General features: G+C 39.6%; 1 protein-coding gene across 8 annotated transcripts in view; it reads right to left on the bottom strand.

Annotated features, from left to right (window-relative positions):
- Vps13b (vacuolar protein sorting 13 homolog B) overlaps positions 1-20678 on the bottom strand; it is a 564131-nt gene that overhangs the window by 422531 nt on the left and 120922 nt on the right. The window contains exon 18 of one of the 8 annotated variants that reach the window (XM_052160926.1): positions 5729-5897. The exons of 5 other annotated variants lie outside the window; for them this stretch is intronic. In XM_052160926.1, coding sequence (XP_052016886.1) covers positions 5893-5897 — 5 coding nt within the window. In that variant the 3' untranslated portion in view covers positions 5729-5892. Of the gene's footprint in view, positions 1-5728; positions 5898-7246; positions 7284-18360; positions 19040-20678 lie in introns of those variants that run through there. 2 more of the 8 variants (XM_052160925.1, XM_052160924.1) reach the window with 2 other exon arrangements.

Raw genomic sequence — 20678 nt, 5'->3', positions numbered from 1 at the left:
AGGTCAAAGAGTTAGTAATCAAGAAATAGCAGTCTGTCACAGAAGGGAATTTGTGCTTTCCTCTCTCTGGAATGAACAAAAGTTCTGCAAGATTATAAGAGTCAGACACAAACCCGTTCAGGAAGCCGAGTCTGCACTACTTTCCTTTGTTGGCCCATCAACCTATCACCTAAGGCAGGAAAGGAGTAAGTAAATAAGCAGAAAGGAATGAAGTGCTTATGATTATTTAATTTCCTTTCAAGCAAATTATTATAGATCTTATTTTATTGGTTTTGTCTAGATAGAAATAGGAAATACTTGAATTTAACTTGGATTCTTTTATTACTGATGAGCCCCTATGATGTGATTCACAAGTCTACAAAACTTCCTTCTAGTCTTAAATGCTTCAGGTTAGACCTAGTTGGAGACTTCACCTCAGTCTTAAAACTAACTTTACAAGTACTTCTGACACCTCAAAATATAGCATCCAAGTCTAGGCAGAAACCTCTAATACTCCAGCCTTGGAAACAAAACAGCATTAGCTTCCTCACAGTCTACTAGTCAAAGGCCCGTCACAGAAACAGCCCAGATCCAGGAGGAAGGGCCCAGAGAAGAGCAATCTTACTAGGAAGCTGTACTTACGGTCTTTTGGGTGCTACTAAGGCACTACCTACCTCAGCTCATGGTATCCTTTGTAAGGAACATTAGAGTGCTCAGCCCTAAGTGAGACATCTAGATCATCTCCCTCCATGGCTCAGGGACAGAGCAGACAAGGAAAAGGAAAGAAGACAGGAGGTAGACACTGGGAAGAATTGCTGTGGATGTATCTTCTGCACACACCTTGGCCACTCCTCTCATGGGAGCACTACAAGTGCAGTTAGCCACAAAGGGCCTTCTCTAGTTTGTGTGCATGCGTGAGTTAATACAGGGTACATCCCTTAGCTGAGGAACAAGGGGCAGTTAAGAGATGCAAGGGAGGCCCACATGATAACCTGCCCATGCTCCTGATTCTTACTCAGGAATAATTAAATTTGGTGTGTGAGTAAGAAAGACTATCAAAGTAAGAGAGATCTTGTTGGAAAGAAAGGTTTTCAATAGGAGGTAAAAGAAATACAAAAAGTTAATGAGTGGTATAAACATCCAACCTCAATATTTTCTTTATGAAACTATGAAAAGTATGTATTTTCTGTACATTTAAATATATATTCAATATAACCCATATGTGCTTATGCTTACATCCATAAAAATGGAGAGGGGGAAAGGAAATTACCTTTAAAAGAGAAAATCCCAAATATCTACATAATGTCACACATCTAAGAACATAAATGAATTTATTTTAACTTCAATATTCCTAAAGGTAAAAAGCAAAGTAAAGCCGGGCAGTGGTGGTGCACGCCTTTAATCCTAGCACTTGGGAGGCAGAAGCAGGCGGATTTCTGAGTTCAAGGTCAGCCTGGTCTACAGAGAGAGTTTCAGGACAGTCAGGGTTACACAGAGAAACCCTGTCTCAAAAAAACAAAAAAATAAAATAAAATAAAACCAATAATAATAATAATAATAAATAGAAAATAAAAAAATAAAAAAATAAAAATAAGGCAAAGTAAATGCATACCCAGAACCAAAGAATAACTTAAATTAAAAAAATCATTTCTGAGCAAAATTATCTGGAGAAATTTACCGCATCCCAAAGGCCGTTGATTAGGTTATTCTTTGAAAATCTCATATATATTATACATAAATTATATATAAGTAATATTATAACTAACTAAGTGATTTTAAAAGATTTATTAAAGGACCAGTAAGACTGTTCATCAGGTAAAGGCACTTGCCATCAATGTGATGACCTGAGTTTGATCCCCAAGTAACATGTGGTGGAGGAGGAAAACCAACTTCTACAGTAGTCCTATGACATCCACATGTATGCCATGATACACATGTGAGCATACACGGATATACACACCAAAAAAAGAAATAAAAAAGATGAAACAGAGTACCTGACAGTTGACTGCAGAGACAGAGTATGCTTCCGGAACAGTCAGCACTGGTGGGATGCAGCTACATGAAAGCATGCTGCATCAAATACTGCAGACAAGCACTGAGGATGCTGAGCCACAAAGGCACTTACAGTAACAATACTTAATCAACTCATACCTAAACTTTATGAATTCAAGTTAGCAACACACCATCCAGATAGATGAGAATTCAAAATTCATGAAAAATATGCATAAAATCATTCCAAGAACTTCAGACTAAAACAGAATGTGTCAGCCCTGCCACTGCACGGTCAGAAGAACAGTGACATAAACCTTTTACACTGTTCATCAGCCATCACAGGCAATGGTGTTAACCTGCCTCCTCAACAACTGTTGATACCTGCAGACAGGCCTTCAACAGAGAAGCTTCTCGTCACAGTGAGCAAGTGGGAACTGCACATACTATGGGCTCCTTAATGTGCTGAGGAGAAGGCAGGGTTGGGTGCTCAGTCCTAAGAAGGACATAAGACTGGGCTCCAAGCTTGTGGATATCCAAGACAAATAATGCAAAGAACCTTAAGACCCTGAGAATGGGGAAAAGGGTAGCAAAATACTGTCCTCTGAGCACGAAAGCCACTGCAATCAAAGCCTCAGAAGAGCTTCCGTGCTCCTGCGCTGGCACTGCACCAGACCAGCTCTATCGCCAGTCAAAAGGCGATATCACTCAATTCCTGAAGGATGCTAGGAAAGGATGGATCACTATAGACAGAAGGTTGTGTAACCACTGGTGAGCACACCAACTGCTCTAGATTGCTCAAAACCCATGGTCACAAAAGCCAACCAAGTGAATAAATTTTGTGGGTCAGAAAATGAAACAAAAAGTCATGAACAGAACAAAGTGACCTGAAGTGAGACTGGGGAGAGGCTGACCAGGGCAGGTCTCTATCAATTACCATGGAGCAGCAAAGGGCTGCCACTCAGTATGTTATGCTTACTATGCCAAGCTACTCATTCTCAATGCCAGCTGGTTACTGAGCACTCAGGAGTAACTGTCAGACTTTTTCCCCTAAAAAGTTAGATAACTTTTAGATAGCTGGCCAATACCTGATAGTGTTGAAAAGAAACATTTGAATATGTGAATTGTTTTAGTTTTCACATCAAATAAATATCTTACAAAATTTTCATCTTTCTAATATAGATTTTATTACAGGCTAACATCATTCAACTTTTTTATTCCACAAAGTAGTGACAGAGACTTCCTACAAAAGTGAGTTATTTTTACATATCAAAGGTCCATTACATCCTTCACAAGTAAGCACCATCACTGGTGAGACTATGTAAAGAAGAACGCAAGCACTTAATGCATGCTTTATACATCTAAGACTAGGAAACACAACACCAAGAATCTGTACTTTCAAAGCAGGTTTTTTGCACTTATTAATTATACACACTGTTATTTTATCACAGCTATCTTACATTAACATAAAGAGTAATGAATAAAGCATTTCAATGAAACACAATAAATACTATGAAAATGGTAGTACAAGATGTACAAAATTATAATGAAAAGGACCCTTGTAGATCCTCCAAAAAATGATATGAAAGGGAATATATAATGTCAACCAAAAAAGATGTGAACATAGATTGATCTAAAGTACTACAAGCAATAGAAAAAGAAGGCCCACCAATGAGGAGAGAAGTTCAGAAGCCAGTCAACAGGATAGCTGGGTGGGAGCAATGCCAACTTCCTCAGAGTGGGGAGAAGTTCAGTGAAGAGAAGGATGAAGATAGATGTAGTTCAGAGATTGTCCACCTCCCACATAAATTCTAAGCAAGTATGAAAGACAGCCTGATATCCCAGGGTATGGAAGGCAGAGAAAGAACATCCTATAAGCAAACTGGCTAGCAAAATTAACTGTATTTGTGAGCTCTAGGTTCAACTAAGACCTTTCTTTAATGAATTAAGTAGAAATCAATCAAGGAAGTCACCAGACATAAAGAATTCTCGAAGTAACTACATACTGTACTTATGACAGAGAAAAACAGTGCAAAGATTCCTCCATCTTATATCTTGCTGAGGACATCATGAAACTTGCAAGAAAATAGATGGAACTAGAAAATATCATCCGGACTGAGGTAATCCAGACCCAGAAAGACAACATGGCATATACTCACTTCTAAGTGGATATTAGCCCTAAAGTACAGAATAACCATGTTACAATCCACAATGCCAAAGAAACTAAGTAACAAGGTAACAAGGGTCCAATGGAGGAAACAGGAATCTCATTCAGAAGGATAAATAAAATAGACAGCAAAAGTCGATGAAGGAAGAGAAATTGGTGGAAGATGAGGTGGGGAGAGGAACAGGAGGGATTAAGTATGGGAAAAACTGAAGGGAAGAAGGAAGGAGGAGAGAGAGAAAACTGAGAGAGAGTACTGAGAAAGAAAAAGGATGGTGGCGCAACAGGACAGCGCTGGGATGAACCAGAAACCAAAGACAAGGGAAACTCCCAGGAACGTATGAGGGTAATCAGAGGTAAGCATCCTAGCAACAGGGGGCATGGGACCTGAAACACCGACCTCCTGTAAGACTTTCCATAGAGGGAGGGGACACCAACCCAACTAACAAAACCTTTGACCTAAAACTTGTCCTGTCCACATGATATGCAGAGATAAAGATGGAGCAGAAATCCAGAGAATGTCCAACCAATGAATGACCCAACCCATCCAGAGGCAAGCCCTGACACGATTAATAATATTCTGCTATATGTGCATAGAATAACTGTCCCCTAAAAGGTTTCACCCAGTAATGATGGAAACAGATGCAGAGATGAACAGCCAAAGATTAGGCAGGGAATCTTGGGGAAGAGGGTGAGGAAGGATTGAAGGAGCTGGAGAGGTCAAGGACACCACAAGAAAACCTACAGAATCAACTAACCTAGGTCTACAGGGGCTCAAAGAGACTGAACCACCAACTAAAGAGCAAACATGCAACAGATCTAGGATCCTGGATCTACGTAAGTAACTGATGTGCAGATTGGTCTTCAAGTGGTGAGGAACACACATATCTGTAAAAGAATCATTACTAAAGCTTAAGTCATGCATTGAACCTGGTACATTAATACTAGGAAATTGGTACCCAACTCTCAGTAATAGATAAATAGGTCATCTAGACAAAAGCAGAGAAATAATGAAGCTAACAGATTATGAACCAAATAAATCTAATAGAGACCTACAAAACATTTCATGCAAACATAAGAGCATATACTGTCTTCTCAGCACATCATGGAAGTTTCTCCAGAAATGACCACATACGTGGTCACATAGCATTACTCAACAGCTACAAGAAAATTGAAATGACCCCTGTATCATATAATTCCATCATGAATTAATGCTGGACTAAAATAACAACAGAAACAACTGAAAGCCTACAAATTCATGGAAACTGAACAACTCTCTACTGAATGACCACTGGATCAGGGAAGAAATAAATTAAAGACTTCCTAGAATTTAATGAAATATACCCAAACATGTGGGACACAAGGAAAGCAGTGATAAGAGTAAAGTTCATAGCACTGAGTGCCTTCGCAAAGAAATTGGAGAGATTTCATAGTAGTAATTCTAAAACAAAAAGAAGTAAATGCATGCTAAAGGAGTAGCTGGCAAGAAATAATCAAAGTGAGGGGTGAAGTCAACAGAATACAAGTAAAGAGATCAATAAAAGAATTAATGAAACAAGAAAGTTTATTCTTTTTTTTTTAAGATTTATTTATTATATGTGCGTACACTGTAGCTGTCTTCGGACACACCAGAAGAGGGCGTTAGATCTTGCTACAGATGGTTGTGAGCCACCATGTGGTTGCTGGGAATTGAACTCAGGACCTCTGGAAGAGCAGTCCAATGCTCTTGACTGCTGAGCCGTCTTTCCAGCCCAGAAAGTTTATTCTTTAAAAAAACAAGATAGACAAACTCTTATTCAAACTAATGAAAAAGACAGAGATTATCTAAATTAACAAAATCAGAAATGAAAAGAGGGACATAAAAACAGACACAGAGGAAATCCAAAGGACTTATTGGGATTTACTTCAAAAACCAATACTCAACAAAATTGGAAAATCTAAAATAAATGAACAATTTTCTTGACAGATTCCACTTACCAAAGTCAAATCAAGATCACATAAAGAATCTAATTAGATCTATAACCACCAAGGAAATAGAAGCAGTCATTTAAAGTCTCCAAACCAAAAAACTCAGGGGCCAGATGGTTTTAGCACAGAATTCTACCAGACTATCAATAGAAAGCTAATACCGACTCTTCAAATTATTCCACAAAATAGGAAAAAACATGGCCAATTCATTTTAGGAGGCCATCATCACCCTGACACCCAAACCACACACACACACACACACACACACACACACACAAACACAACAAAGAAAAATTAAAACCAATTTCCATCATGAATATTGAAGCAGAAATACTCCATGAAATGCTTGCAAACTAAATCTAAGAACACATCAAAAAGATCACCCACCATGATCAAGTGGGATTCATCCCAGAGATGCAAGATGCTTCAAATTACTAAAATCTGCCAATGCAATCCACCATATAAACAAACTAAAGCAAACAGCCACATGATGTTCTTATTATACATGGTGATAAAGCCTTTGACAAAATCCAACACCCTTCATGATAAAAGTGTTGGAAAGATTAGGGATACGGGGGATATACCTAAACATTATAAGGCAACATACAGAAAGGAAATAGCCTACATCAAATTAAATGCAAAAACATGTAAAGCAAAAAATTTAGCTACCGCAATAAGACAACTAAAGATCAAGTAATACGGGAAAGGAAAAAGTCAAAAGTATCACTATTAGCAGATGATATGATAGTATATATAAGCAACCCCCAATATTCTGCCAGGGAATTCCTACAGTGCATGAACACCTTCAGTATAGTGTCTAGATACAAAGTTAACTCAAATAAATAAGTAAGTAAGTAAATAAATAAATAAATAAATGTCAGTAGCTTTCCTATATACAAATAATAAGTGGGCTAAGACAGAATTCAGGGAAGCAACATCCTTAACAATAGCCACAGATGATAGGAAATATCTTGTGGGTAACTCTAAACAAGCAAGTAAAAGAGCTGTGTGATAAGGACTTCAAGTCCTTGAAAAAAAGTATTAAAGAAGGTAATAGAAGACAGAAAGATCGCCCATGCTCATACATAGTAGGATTAGCATAGTAAAACTGATCATCTTACCAAAAGTAATCTACAGATTCAACACAATTCGCATCAAAATTCCAACACAATTCTTTACAGACCTGCAAGAACAAGATTCAACTTTATATGGAAAAATAAAATCCCAGGATATTTAAAATACCTGTACAATAAATGAACTTTCAGAGGTAGTACCGTCCCTGACTTCAAGCTGGACTTGAATGGCTTAGATCCAAAAAACATGGGACAGCTCATGCTGGTGAGGTTGTGGAGCAAGGGGAACACTCCTCCATTGCTGCTGGGAATGCAAACTTGCACAGCCACTGTGAAATCAATGGGGCTGCAAGAAGTTCAACTGTGTGAAAGCCTCCAGTTCTATACAATGTGCCTCAGATTTCTTGACATAGGAACCTCCCTTTGGGAAACTCACAGTGTAGTCTGGGTGATGCTGACAGAAGTGACTACATAGTTCCACCAATGCAGATCTCCTCCATCACATTTGCTTTAGAGTTCCTTACATGGCTAGCACAGACTGGTTTGTCAAAATGGTTTCAAAATACAATCACTCTATTTCTAACACTGTGCCCAGCTTTTTCTTCCTAAAAGTTATTTCCCAGTTACATTCTCAATATAATCCATCTCAATATATATTTTCGAGGAATCCAGAATCCAAAAAAACAGTTCTTACATCTACAAACAAAATGTTAATTCTTGATTGATTTCGGCCCTGAGTTTGATGATTTCCTGCCTTCTACTCCTCCTGGGTGAAATAGCTTCTTTTTGTTCTAGGGCTTTCAGGTGTGTCATTAAGTTGGTAATGTATGCTCTCTCCATTTTCTTTTTGGAGGCACTCAGGGCTATGAGTTTTCCTCTTAGCACTGCTTTCATTGTGTCCCATAGATTTGGGTATGTTGTGTTTTCATTTTCATTGTGTTCTAAAAAGTCTTTAATTTCTTTCTTTATTTCTTCCTTGACCAAGGTGTCATTGAGTAGAGTATTGTTCAATCTCCACGTGTTTGTGGGTTTTCTGTTGTTTCTGTTGCTATTGAAGACCACTTTTATTCCATAGTGATCAGATAGGAGGCATAGGATTAGTTCTATCTTTTTATATTTGTTGAGGTCTGTCTTGTGACCAATTATATGGTCGATTTTGGAGAAGGTACCATGAGGTGCTGAAAAAAAGGTATATTCTTTTGTTTTAGGATAGAATGTTCTATATATATCAGTTAAATCTAACTGGTCCAAAGCTTCAATTAGTTTCATTGTGTCCTTGTTTAGTTTCTGTTTTCCTGATCGGTCCATTGAGGAAAGTGCAGTGTTGAAGTCACCCACAATTATTGTGTTAGGTGCAATGTGTGCTTTGAGTTTTAATAAAGTTTCTTTTATGAAAGAGGGTGCCCTTGCATTTGGAGCATAGATGTTCAGGATTGAGAGTTCTTCTTGTTGTATTTTTCCTTTGACCAGCAAGAAGTGTCCCTCAGAGTCTCTTTTGATGACTTTGGGTTGAAAGTCAATTTTATCTGATATTAAAATGGCTACTCCAGCTTGTTTCCTGAGACCATTTGCTTGTAAAATTGTCTTCCAGCCTTTTACTCTAAGGTAGTGTTTGTCTTTGACCCTGAGGTGTGTTTCCTGTAAGCAGCAAAATGTAGGGTCCTGTTTACGTATCCAGTCAGTTAGTCTGTGTCTTTTTATTGGGGCATTGAGTCCATTGATGTTAAGAGATATTAAGGAATAGTGATTGTTACTTCCTATCATTTTTGACGTTATTTTTTAAATTTGATTGCTTAACTTCTTTTGGGTTTGATGAAAGGTTACTATCTTGCTTTTTTCAGGGTGAAGTTTCCCTCCTTGTATTGGTGTTGTCCTCCTATTATCCTTTTTAGGGCTGGGTTTGTGGATAGATATTGGGTAAACTTGGTTTTGTCGTGAAATATCTTAGTTTCTCCATCTATGGTGATTGAGAGTTTTGCTGGATATAGTAGTTTTGGTTGGCATTTGTGTTCTCTTAGAGTCTGCATGAGATCTGCCCAGGACCTTCTAGCCTTCATAGTCTCAGGTGAAAAGTCTGCTGTGATTCTGATAGGTCTTCCTTTATATGTTACTTGGCCTTTTTCTCTTACTGCCTTTAATATTCTTTCTTTGTTTAGAACATTTGGTGTTTTGATTATTATGTGACGGGAAGTATTTCTGTTCTGGTCCAGTCTGTTTGGAGTTCTGTAGGCTTCTTGTATATTCATGGGCATCTCTCTCTTTAGGTTAGGGAAGTTTTCTTCCATAATTTTATTGAAGATATTTGCTGGCCCTTTAAGTTGTAAATCTTCACTCTCATCTATGCCTATAATCTTTAGGTTTGGTCTTCTCATTGTTTCCTGGATTTCCTGGATATTTTGGGTTACAAGCTTTTTGCATTTTGCATTTTCTTTAACTGTTGAGTCCATGGTTTCTATGGAATCTTCAGCATCTGAGATTCTTTCTTCTATTTCTTGTATTCTGTTGTTGATATTTGCATCTCTGTCCCCTGATTTCTTCCCAAGGCTTTCTATCTCCAAAGTTGTCTCCCTTTGAGTTTTCTTAGTTGTTTCTACTTCTGATTTTAGATCCTGGATGGTTTTGCTTAGCTCCTTCACTTGCTTGTTTGTGCTTTCCTGTAATTCTTTAAGAGATTTTTGTGTTTTTTCTTTCATGACCTCAGCCTGTTGACCAAAGTTCTCCTGTATTTCTTTAAGAGATTTTTGTGTTTCGTCTTTCATGACCTCAGCCTGTTGACCAAAGTTCTCCTGTATTTCTTTAAGTGTTTTTTGCATTTCCTCCTTGTTGGCTTTTGTATTCTCCTGGATTTCTTTCAATGATTTTTGTGTTTCCCTTGCAAGGGCTTCTAACTTTTGATCCATTTTCTCCTGAATGTCCTTCATGTGTTCCTGTACCAGCATCGTGACCAGTGATTTTAAATCCAAATCTTGTTTTACTGGTGTGATGGGGTATCCAGGACTTGCTGGTAGAGGAGAATTGGGTTCAGATGTTGCCATATTGCCTTGATTTCTGTTAGTGACGTTCCTGCGTTTGCCTTTTGCCATCTAGCTCTCACTGGTGTTACTTGGTCTTGTCAGTGCTGGACTCACCAGTGCACGCTGCCCCTTCCCCGTTGGCCTCTGGTGCACAGCTTACACCCTGCACTGCCTGTAGACAGGGTGCTGTTGTCCAGGCTGTTCAGATCCCGAAGCAGGCACCTGAAGGCTTCCGCTGGGGCCCGCAGGATTTATTGGAGCACACCGACTTCTCCCAGCTGGCCGCCCGGAAGCCCCCACTAGCCTCTTGAGGGACCTGGAGATGTGGTGCGGCCACCCAGGCTGATCTGAAGTGGAGAGAGTTGACCTGAGGGCTTCTGTCTGAGGCCTTGCCCCAGATTGTGTCTGTGGACCAGATGGAACCCGTGTGCACCCCCAGGGAGCTCCGAAGGTGTATGCTGCTGTGACCTCCCCTGTGTTCTGCTCACTCCGCTGGGCAGCCGATTTCCCCAACCGTGCTGGCACACACTAGGTTAGCCTTGTCGCCCAGGCCCTCAGTCCAGGCAAAAGCCCGGGAGGCCAAGGTCCGAGCAAAGTTCCCCTAGGGCTATGACTGTTATTTGGGTCTGCCAGGTGACCCGGATGGCGGGCGTGCGCGTCCGCACTCCCCGAAAGCACCGGCAGAGTCTGTTGTGCTAATAACCTCCTGGGCGGGTTGACACACAGATGGCCCACCAAGCCGCCCAGTTCTTGGGGTCAGTCCTGTGCCTTTTGGGGCCTAGACCCCCGTTTTGTTAGCCTCAGGCTACGCTTGTTAGCCGTCTCTGCCCTCCCGAGCACTCTGGGTCCTGTAGGCAAAATGGCGGCGCGTGCGCCGGCCGGGGCAAAAAAAACTCCTGGCTGGGTTGGCGCCCCGATGGCCATGTAATAAGGATACATGCTCTACTATGTTCATAGCAGCCCTATTTATAATTGCCAGATGCTGGAAAGAACCCAGGTATCCCTCAACAGAAGAGTGGATACAAAAAATGTGGTATATCTACACAATGGAGTACTATTCAGCCATTAGAAACAATGAATTCATGAAATTCTTAGGCAAATGGATGGAGCTAGAGAACATCATACTAAGTGAGGTAACCCAGACTCAAAAGGTGAATCATGGTATGCACTCACTAATAAGTGGTTATTAACCTAGAAAACTGGAATACCCAAAACATAATCCACACATCAAATGAGATACAAGAAGAAAGCAGGAGTGGTCCCTGGTTCTGGAAAGACTCAGTGAAACAGTATTTGGCAAAACCAGAACGGGGAACTGCGAAGGGGTGGGAGGGAGGACAGGGGAAGAGAAGGGGGCTTACGGGACTTTTGGGGAGTGGGGGGGGCTAGAAAAGGGGAAATCATTTGAAATGTAAATAAATTATATCAAATAAAAAAAAAGACAAAAAAAATATAAATAAAGAAAATATCCAATAAATAATGAAAAAAAGTAAAAGAGTACTTAAAAAAAAAAAAAAAAAAAATGTTAATTCTTTACAGACCATGCCATTCATTTATATAGAGTGTCTCCATGAAGGAGCTAAACCTCACGTAGGTCCCATGACATTTATTTGATGCCTAGGTGAGATAGACAGACAGACAGACAGGCAGGGAGGGAGGCAGGCAGGCAGGCAAGCAGACAGACAGACAGACAGACAGACAGACATGCAAAATGTCAGCTCTTCTAGGAACTGTTCTTTTCATTGGCTCCCCTTGAATATTTAGCAGGAGTTAACACACTATTCAGAGCCTAGTATACCAGTTTCCATGTAAATGATGCTGCTCGAACAATCTGTGTTTTATATTTATAAGTCCAACACCTTACAATGCAGGAGATCAAAATAAAATATTCTGCTGGGAATAGTCTTTAATTTTCACAATGCAAACACTTGAGACTAAAACAGGAGTACCATCCATAACTGTAAGGCTTGAACTACAGTGTGATATATGATCTCAGAAGAGAAGAAGGGAGGAAGGAGGGGTGGAGGGGGGGAGGGAACGAGAGAGGGAGGGAGGTTCTATAAATTTTTGAGAAAGAAACAACTAAGAATGAATTTCTTATTGTAAACATATGGTTTTTACATGAATATATTTTACCTATGATACTGAATAACTGTGGATAAAATATTAAGCCCCTACCATTCACATGCTCTAAAAATATTTTTATTCTTCTTAGGGAATAACAATTTGTTTAAGTGAGGTAACCCAATCACAAGAGAATACACATGGAATGCAATCACTAATAAGTGGATATTAATTAGCCCAGAAGCTCTGAATTCTCAAGACAGAATTAGCATATCAAATGATACCCAAGAAGAGGGAAAGAGAGAGCCCTGGTTCTGAAAACAGTTGATCCAGCATTGTAGGAGAGTAGCAGGACAGGGAAATGGGAGGGGGGTGATTGGGAAATGGGCGGAGGGAAGAGGGCTTATGAGACCTATGCGGAGGGAGGAACCTGGAAAGGGGAAAGCATTCTGAAGGTAAACAAAGAATATAAAAAATAATAAAATAAAATAAAATAAAATAAATAAAATAAAATAAAATAAAATAAAAGAGGTAGCTATTAACGTTGAAAGCTACTAGGCAATTTGGAAGCTTATTCAATTGGAACCCTTTAGGACACTTTGTCACAAATAACATATTAGTTACCAAGGAAAAAGGAAGCACTGGTTTTTAAAACACATTACATTTCTTTTCAACTTCATATAACCTGTCAGTTCTCAATTACACACCCCTGGGACAAAAATCAGGCCAAATATTCTTAGTATATAAGCATAAAATAAAAGTAATCCCTGAAAAACATACACACAGAGAGAATAAAGCACGGACCAGAAAAGCACTTGATAAATGATAAGACTCCAGCTGTGTGAATGGTTTAACACTAACAGTTAAGCCATACTTTAAAACATGGTGACCTAAAACAAAGCCAGTAGTATACCTACCACACATAGTAACCATAGACTGGGTGAGCAATTTTAAAGTCCAACTATTTTAAAGGAAGGTTAGGTGTCCCATAGGAAATAAAAGTGGAAATGAGTCCAAGGGAGAAAATAGCTTGGTTCCACACCTTTAAAATTTCCTACAGCGAGGCATCAAAAAATAAAATAAGTCCCCTGGGTGTGGCTCAGCAGCATGAAGTTACAACTTAAGCACTGGGTCATCAGTGGCAATGGAGGGCTGGCTAAAGGTTGAGGTAATGTATTGACTTACTGAAGGAAAGAACCTTGTATAACAGTGTGCCCATCATACAAAGAGCTCTTATGTGGACACCATGGACAAGAAACTCTATAATCATTGAGTTAGATCTGGGTATTGAAGTATGAAATATAACAGAACAAAATTTAATCCAAAAATATCAAAAAAGACCATTAGGCCAACAAAAAAGATGACCTAAACTCTGTTTCAGGAATCTATTAATTTTACTTTTAACAAAACTAATTTTTACTACTCATTATTAAAGTCTGATCCTGTCTTTTAAAAAATAGTCCTTTACTATAAGGGATTAGAAATTGAAATATAAATTTAATATGGAAAAGGGGCAGTTTTACAAGCAAGGAATGCATTGCCAAATATGTATATAACATCCTTTTAGTCTTTGAAGATACACACATTTGGTCTTCACATTTAAAAAATTGTTGCAATTAGAACAATAAACACACAAATTATATTGTGGATATTATTGCAATTCAAAGCTCTTAGGAAAACTCCTGTCTTAGTCAGGGTTTCTATTCCTACACAAACATTATGACCAAGAAGCAAGTTGGGGAGGAAAGGGTTTATTGAGCTTACACTTCCACGTTGCAGTTCATCACTAAAGGAAGTCAGGACTGGAACTCAAGCACGTCAGGAAGCAGGAGCTGACGCAGAAGCCATGGAGGGATGTTTCTTACAGGCTTGCTTCCCCTTGCTTGCTCAGCGTGCTCTCTTATAGAACCCAAGAATAACAGCCCAAAGGTGGTACCACCCACAAGGGGCCTTCCCCACTTGATCACTAATTGAGAAAAATGCCCCACAGTTGGATCTCATGGAGGCACTTCCCCAACTAAAGCTCATTTGCCTGTGTCAAGCTGACACACAAAACCAGCCAGTACAATTGTCCCCTTGTCAACTTGACACACAACACATCACTATTAAGCCTCAACCCTTACTTTCTTATTCATCCCCAAGATCTAAATTACTTTAAAAGTCCCACAGTCTTTACACATTAAAAGGTCAATCACTTCAAAATGTCCAATATCTTTAAAATTCAAAGTATTTTAAAAATTCAGTCTCTCAACTGTGGGCACCACTAAAATGCTTTCATCCTTCAAGAGGGAAACATATCAGGGCACAGTCACAACCAAAAGCAAAACTCAGACTCCAATGGTTCAATGTCTGGGATCCAACTCACGATCTTCCGGGATCCTCCAAGGGCTTGGGTCACTTCTCAAGCTCTGCCCTTTGTAGCACACAGCTTGTCTTCTAGGCTCCAGCTGCCTGTACTCCACTGCTGCTGCTGTTCTTGGTGGTCATCGAATGGTACTGGCATCTCCAAAATGCCGCTATCTTCCACTGTAATTAGGCTTCACCAAATAGCCTCTCATAGGCTCTCTTCATGGTGACAAGCCTCTGCTCCTATGCATGACCCCTTCAAGTCCTGGGCCACCAATTGCAACTGAGGCTGCACCTTCACCAATGGCCTTCCGTGGCCTCTCACTGTGCAAAGAGCCTCAGCTGCTCTTCATGACCCCTTCATGCCTTCAAAACCAGTACCATCTGGGTGACTCTTACACAGTACCAAGTCCAGCCACAGCACAAAATACAACTGTGGCTATCTCTGGAACACACTCTCTGTGCTCTCAGAAAACACTTCCTAGAAGATTTCACCTCAGTGATGCTGGTCTCTTCTTAATCACCGCTAATTTCTTACCTCCAGCAAACCAGCATCAATAGTTCCAGTAACACAAAAGGTTGCTTTAGTGGTTCTGGTGTCTTGTTAAATACAGCTGATTCTTCAGCCCCAGCTAACCAAAACCACAGAACCTTCATAATCAAAACATGGCCACTGTAAGAGTCTTTAATCTTCCCTATGAAATTTCACAAGCCAGGCCTCCATCTTCTGCACTCCAGACATAATCCTGCTTTCCTCCATTGTGGAGAAGCAATCCAATTTCCCCATGGAAATCTGGATCTATCACCCCTCCTAACACTGTTATTCCTTTCTTAGCCTATTGGTTTAAGAGCATTAGAAGCCGAAAATGGCCAGGGGGAAATCTGAGCTTTCAGTTCAATGGAATGTTTGTTGTGGCTCCTGGTAGGAGCACTCCCCCCTCTGGAACCAAAACTTCTAGGCCAGCAGAACCTAAAGTTGTAGGGACAGGAAGCAAAAATTTCCCTAGAGGGTCACTAGGAGTGATAGTGAATGGAATTATTCCCTTTTCCACCCCTTGATTCCTGGACCCATGGATCCTGGCTATGGGAGAAACTGTACCATATATTGAACACTGATTCAATATATGGTACCCCACTCCTGGTACCAATTTGTCTTAGTCAGGGTTTCTATTCCTGCACAAACATCATGACCAAGAAGCAAGTTGGGGAGGAAAGGGTTTATTCACCTTACACTTCCATGTTGCAGTTCATCACTAAAGGAAGTCAGGACTGGAAATCAAGCAGGTCAGGAAGCAGGAGCTGATGCAGAGGCCATGGAGGGATGTTTCTTACTGGCTTGCTTGCTTGCTCAGCGTGCTCTCTTATAGAACCCAAGAGCTCCAGCCCAAAGGTGGTACCACCCACAAGAGGTCCTCCCCACTTGATCACTAATTGAGAAAATGCCCCACAGCTGGATCTCATGGAGGCACTTCCCCAACTAAAATTCCTTTCTCTGTGATAACTCCAGCCTGTGTCAAGTTGACACACAAAACTAGCCAGTACAACTCCTTTGAAATTAACCAAGGAAGTAATAATAATAATGAGAACAAGTTGAATCAGACATGCTGCTGGTGGCTTACACAAAGGCCAGGGCATGGCACTTTGTAGAAGTATAACTAATCACAAAAAATCCAAAGATTTGGGCAAAGAATGCTATTTAAGGTTTTCTACTTGATTAATAGGAAATGTTCCTACTACCAACCATCCTGGTTTCTGACACCTCTTTTGCTATACTTTGAGTAAGGCTGATATTAACAATTACTTAAAAAAAACAATGCCAAGAGATCATAAAAACTATCATTTCCCAGTATTTCTAGTTATTAGAATTTTTCAAGAAAATGCAATTTTAAAATATTGACATGCAGGGAAATGAAAAAATGTTTTGTTTAATAGTTGAATGATATTACATAATTATATTTAATATTACAATCTCATGCACTATTATACTTGGCATAAGGATATCCAAATAAGACTCAAGACCAGAGCTTCAAATCTATCTTAAAGAAAAAGAAATTGAGGAGGTAAGAATAAAGGAATCAAAAGGCAGAAATGAATTTCAGACTGGTGGAATCCTGCTTCAGCAGCAAAGAAGGTGACTGAGACACTGTAATTAGTGCAGTTCCTCAAACATCTAAAGGGTCTCAAGGAACGAAGTTTCCAGGGTGAGTCTGAGAGAAGATGCTGAAATGACGGAGTGACTGTGAGAGAAGTTCCAAGCTCACCATACACATAGAGGGAACCACATTGAAGAACATAAGCACAATTATGTTGGAGAATTATTCCTAAGGCTGCAGGGGGGACTGAGAGAGAGTCTACACAGATACATTACTACAATACTAGGTAAAAAGAATATATGCTAACCCAAGTCCAGAGCCAGAAAAATTAAGGAAGAAGAAATAATACAAGATACAGCTAAGAAAGGCTGAATAAATCCTTAGATGGTTGGGGGAAGAAAGTGGGTGATATCATCAGCCACAATTAGAAAACAAGATGTTTCATTTTAAACAGTAAATTTTCGGTACCTTATAACATCTAAATAATTTACCAGTGTCTACAAAATGTTCTGGGATCTACAAATAAATGAAGCATCAATATTGATGATACCTGAAGCTACAGAGAAAAAATGCTCAAAAATGATACAAGACAATGGAAAGGAGGTCAAGAGAAAAGTTCTATATGTTCTACAGATAAACTTAAAGGAGAACAAAGCCATTGCACTGAGTGAAAACACACCATGCATCATTCCGTATCTGTCTCTGTAACACAGGAGGAGAACGCAAGGGGAGCTGCTCAAAGACTTACAGAATCTGAGAAAAAGGTTTTTCTATGCCTGTCAACAGTGAGAAAGACAATGAAAGAAGTATGTGACCACCAAAAGAGAGAAAATTAAAAATATAACATTATGAAAAGCATAACATAAAATGATTATATACATAGTAAATAAAAGCACATAAAATTTATATATAGAAGCAAGAGATTTGTGGAAAGAAAAATGCAAAGCAGTCATCGTGCTCTTGTGCTATTTCCTTACATGCTTTCCTTTACTATTGTTCTGTGATTTTATAATTTGAGTAAAAAGAAAACAAGCACTCTAGACAAAGCCTAATGAGACCCAGCATAAGATGGAAAGAATTAGCTGGGTCTGCTCTGTGATTAATAGCTAAAGAATGTAAGCCATCCAATTCTAACTTTTCAGAACCATCGACTCCAGTTCTAAACATGCGTTCCTAAATATAAGCTGCTTGTTTCCCAACATCTCAGTCCTTGTCACGTGAGACTTCCCGCATTTCACTAAAGTTGGAAAATATGAAGTAAATGACATAATAACTTTAACAATCACAAAAATACTTAGAAAGTAAAAGGCTCATTTAATGAAATAAAAATGTACAAATGTTTCCACATGTTTCTATAAAGTCTTCATTTCCCAGTAAGCAAACACATTCAAGATTGTTTTTTTGGCTTTGTTTCAGAAAAAAACCCATCTGCACAGGATAGTGCTTAGAAGCACATCTCAGTCATGCAATAGTTATGTCATGGCTCATATGTCAAATAAAAATCACGTTCAAGCCCACACAACCTCACAAAGCCAAAGCTGTACTTTGTTTTTTTATTTATTTATTTTCTATATTCTTTGATTACATTCTGCAAGCTTTCCCCTTTCCCAGTCTTCCCCCGCCCCCATATGTCCCATAAGTCCTCTTCTCTCCATCCATTCTCCTATCTTTCCCCCTCCCTTTTCTCTGTCCTGGTACTCCCCTACAATGCTGGATCAAGCCTTTCCAGGATTAGGGCCCTCTTCTTCCTTCTTCATAGGAATCATTTGATAAGCTAATTGTATCTTCAGTGTTCAGAGCTTCAGGGCTAATTGATATCCACTTATCAATGATTACATTCCATGTGTATTCTTTTGTGATTGCATTACCTTGCTTAGGATGATATTTTCCAGTTCCATACATTTGCCTAAAAAATTCTTGAATTCATTGCTTTTAATTGCTGAATAGTACTCCATTGTGTATGTATACCACATTTTCTGTATCTATTCCTCCACTGAGGGATATCTGGGTTCTTTCCAGCTTCTGGTTATTATAATAAGGCTGCTAACATAGTGGAGCATGTGTCCTTATTGCATGCTGGGGAATCCTCTGGGTATATGCCCAGGAGTGGTATAGCAGGGTCCTCCGTAAGTGTCATGCCCAGTTTTCTGAGGAACCGCCACACTGATTTCCAGAGTCGTTGTACCAGCTTGCGATCCCACCAGCAGTGAAGGAGTGTTCCTCTTTCTCCACATCCTCGCCAACACCTGCTGTCTCCTGAGTTTTTAACCTTAGCCATTCTGACTGGTGTGAAGTGAAAATCCCAACTCAGATCTTCACAGAGTTAGAAAAAGCAATTCTCAAATTTATCTGGAATAACAAAAAACCCAGGATAGCTAAAACTATTCTCAATAGTAAAAGAACTTCTGGGAGTATTAGTATCCCAGACCTCAAGCAATACTACAGAGCAATAGTGTTAAAAACTGCATGGTATTGGCACAGGGACAGGCAAGTGGACCAATGGAATAGAATTGAAGACCCAGAAATGAATCCACACACCTATGGTCACTTAATCTTTGACAAAGGAGCGGAAAATATCCAGTGGAAAAAAGATAGCCTTTTCAACAAATGGTGCTGGCTCAACTGGAGGTCAGCATGCAGGATAATGAAAATTGATCCATTCTTATCTCCTTGTACTAAGCTCAACTCCAAGTGGATCAAGGACCTCCACATAAAACCAGACACACTGAAACTAATAGAAAAGAAACTTGGGAAAACCTTTGAGGACATAGGCACAGGGGAAAAGTTCCTGAATCAAACACCAATAGCTTATGCTCTAAGATCAAGAATTGACAAATGGGATCTCATAAAATTACAAAGTTTATGTAAGTCAAAGGACACCGTCAAAAGGTCAAAACGGCAACCAACAAATTGGGAAAGGATCTTCACCACCCCTACATCCGATAGAGGGCTAATATCCAATAGATACAAAGAACTCAAGAAGTTAGACCCCAGGGAACCAAAATAACCCTATTAAAAAAATGGGGTACAGACCTAAAGAAAGAATTTTCAGTATGAAAGCTTCTATAGGGAAATGGTGTTAATAACAAATAATACAAAAACATTTAATAAGTAACTGTCATGAGCTTTCACCCCATTTTTTAAAAATATTGTTGGTTGTTCTTTATATCAAGTAAATTCCCTATAGTTTTAACTCACTTTCCATTATATAATTAAACAAGCTCTTGTCTTTCATTAAATTATAAAACAAGCCAATAGATTATTTTTACTATTAATGTAATTTCTCACTATAGTTATAAACAACATGAAAAATATTAATGTCTACCTTTTTCATTTAGGAAACAACAAATTTTGAGATTTTTAAACAGCAAGCCTAAAATTCCATAAGCAATGAAATACAATAGAGGTATAGGCAAGGAGAAGGTTGAATAGGGCTGACTACATCTTGAGATACTGACTATAAGAGAATAAAGATCAGAAACCTGTCTGTTGTACACAGTGTGGGTAAGGCAAAGCACAGCCCAAGCAGACCTCCCCACTTCTGCGTGGTGTGCTCAGATAACCGCTGACCCCCTAAACCCACCCACCGCCATGTTACACAGGCAGGGGAGAAGATACCCAGAGGCCTGGGAGTTACTAAGATGAGTGAATAAATGGTAGAGAAATGGGAAAAAGAATTCACAGTGTGTACACAATGAAGAGAGGGGGAACTGGTGACTAGAGAGGATAGTGATGAACAGTAGCTAATGTGAGTAGCCTGCACTGCAGAGGCCACAATTTCAGTCCTTGGCCCTGCTACAGCAGGGGCCTGTGTAGCTGTCCCCAGCTCATGTTACCTCTAAAACCCAAGCAGACAACCCAGTGCTGTGTAGAGCTGGCCCCACCCCTCACCTGGGCAGAGATGGAGAGCAAGCCCCACCCCTCCCTCACCTGGGCAGTTTGGAATTGCTGGCCTTGGTGATGGTCAAGTTGACACAGGAGAGCCAGC

The sequence above is a fragment of the Apodemus sylvaticus genome, chromosome 17 (genome assembly GCF_947179515.1).
Source record: "Apodemus sylvaticus chromosome 17, mApoSyl1.1, whole genome shotgun sequence".
Taxonomy (NCBI): Eukaryota; Metazoa; Chordata; class Mammalia; order Rodentia; family Muridae; genus Apodemus; species Apodemus sylvaticus.
The sequence above is the reverse complement of the archived record's forward strand: the minus strand, read 5'-3'. Positions and strand labels throughout refer to the sequence as shown.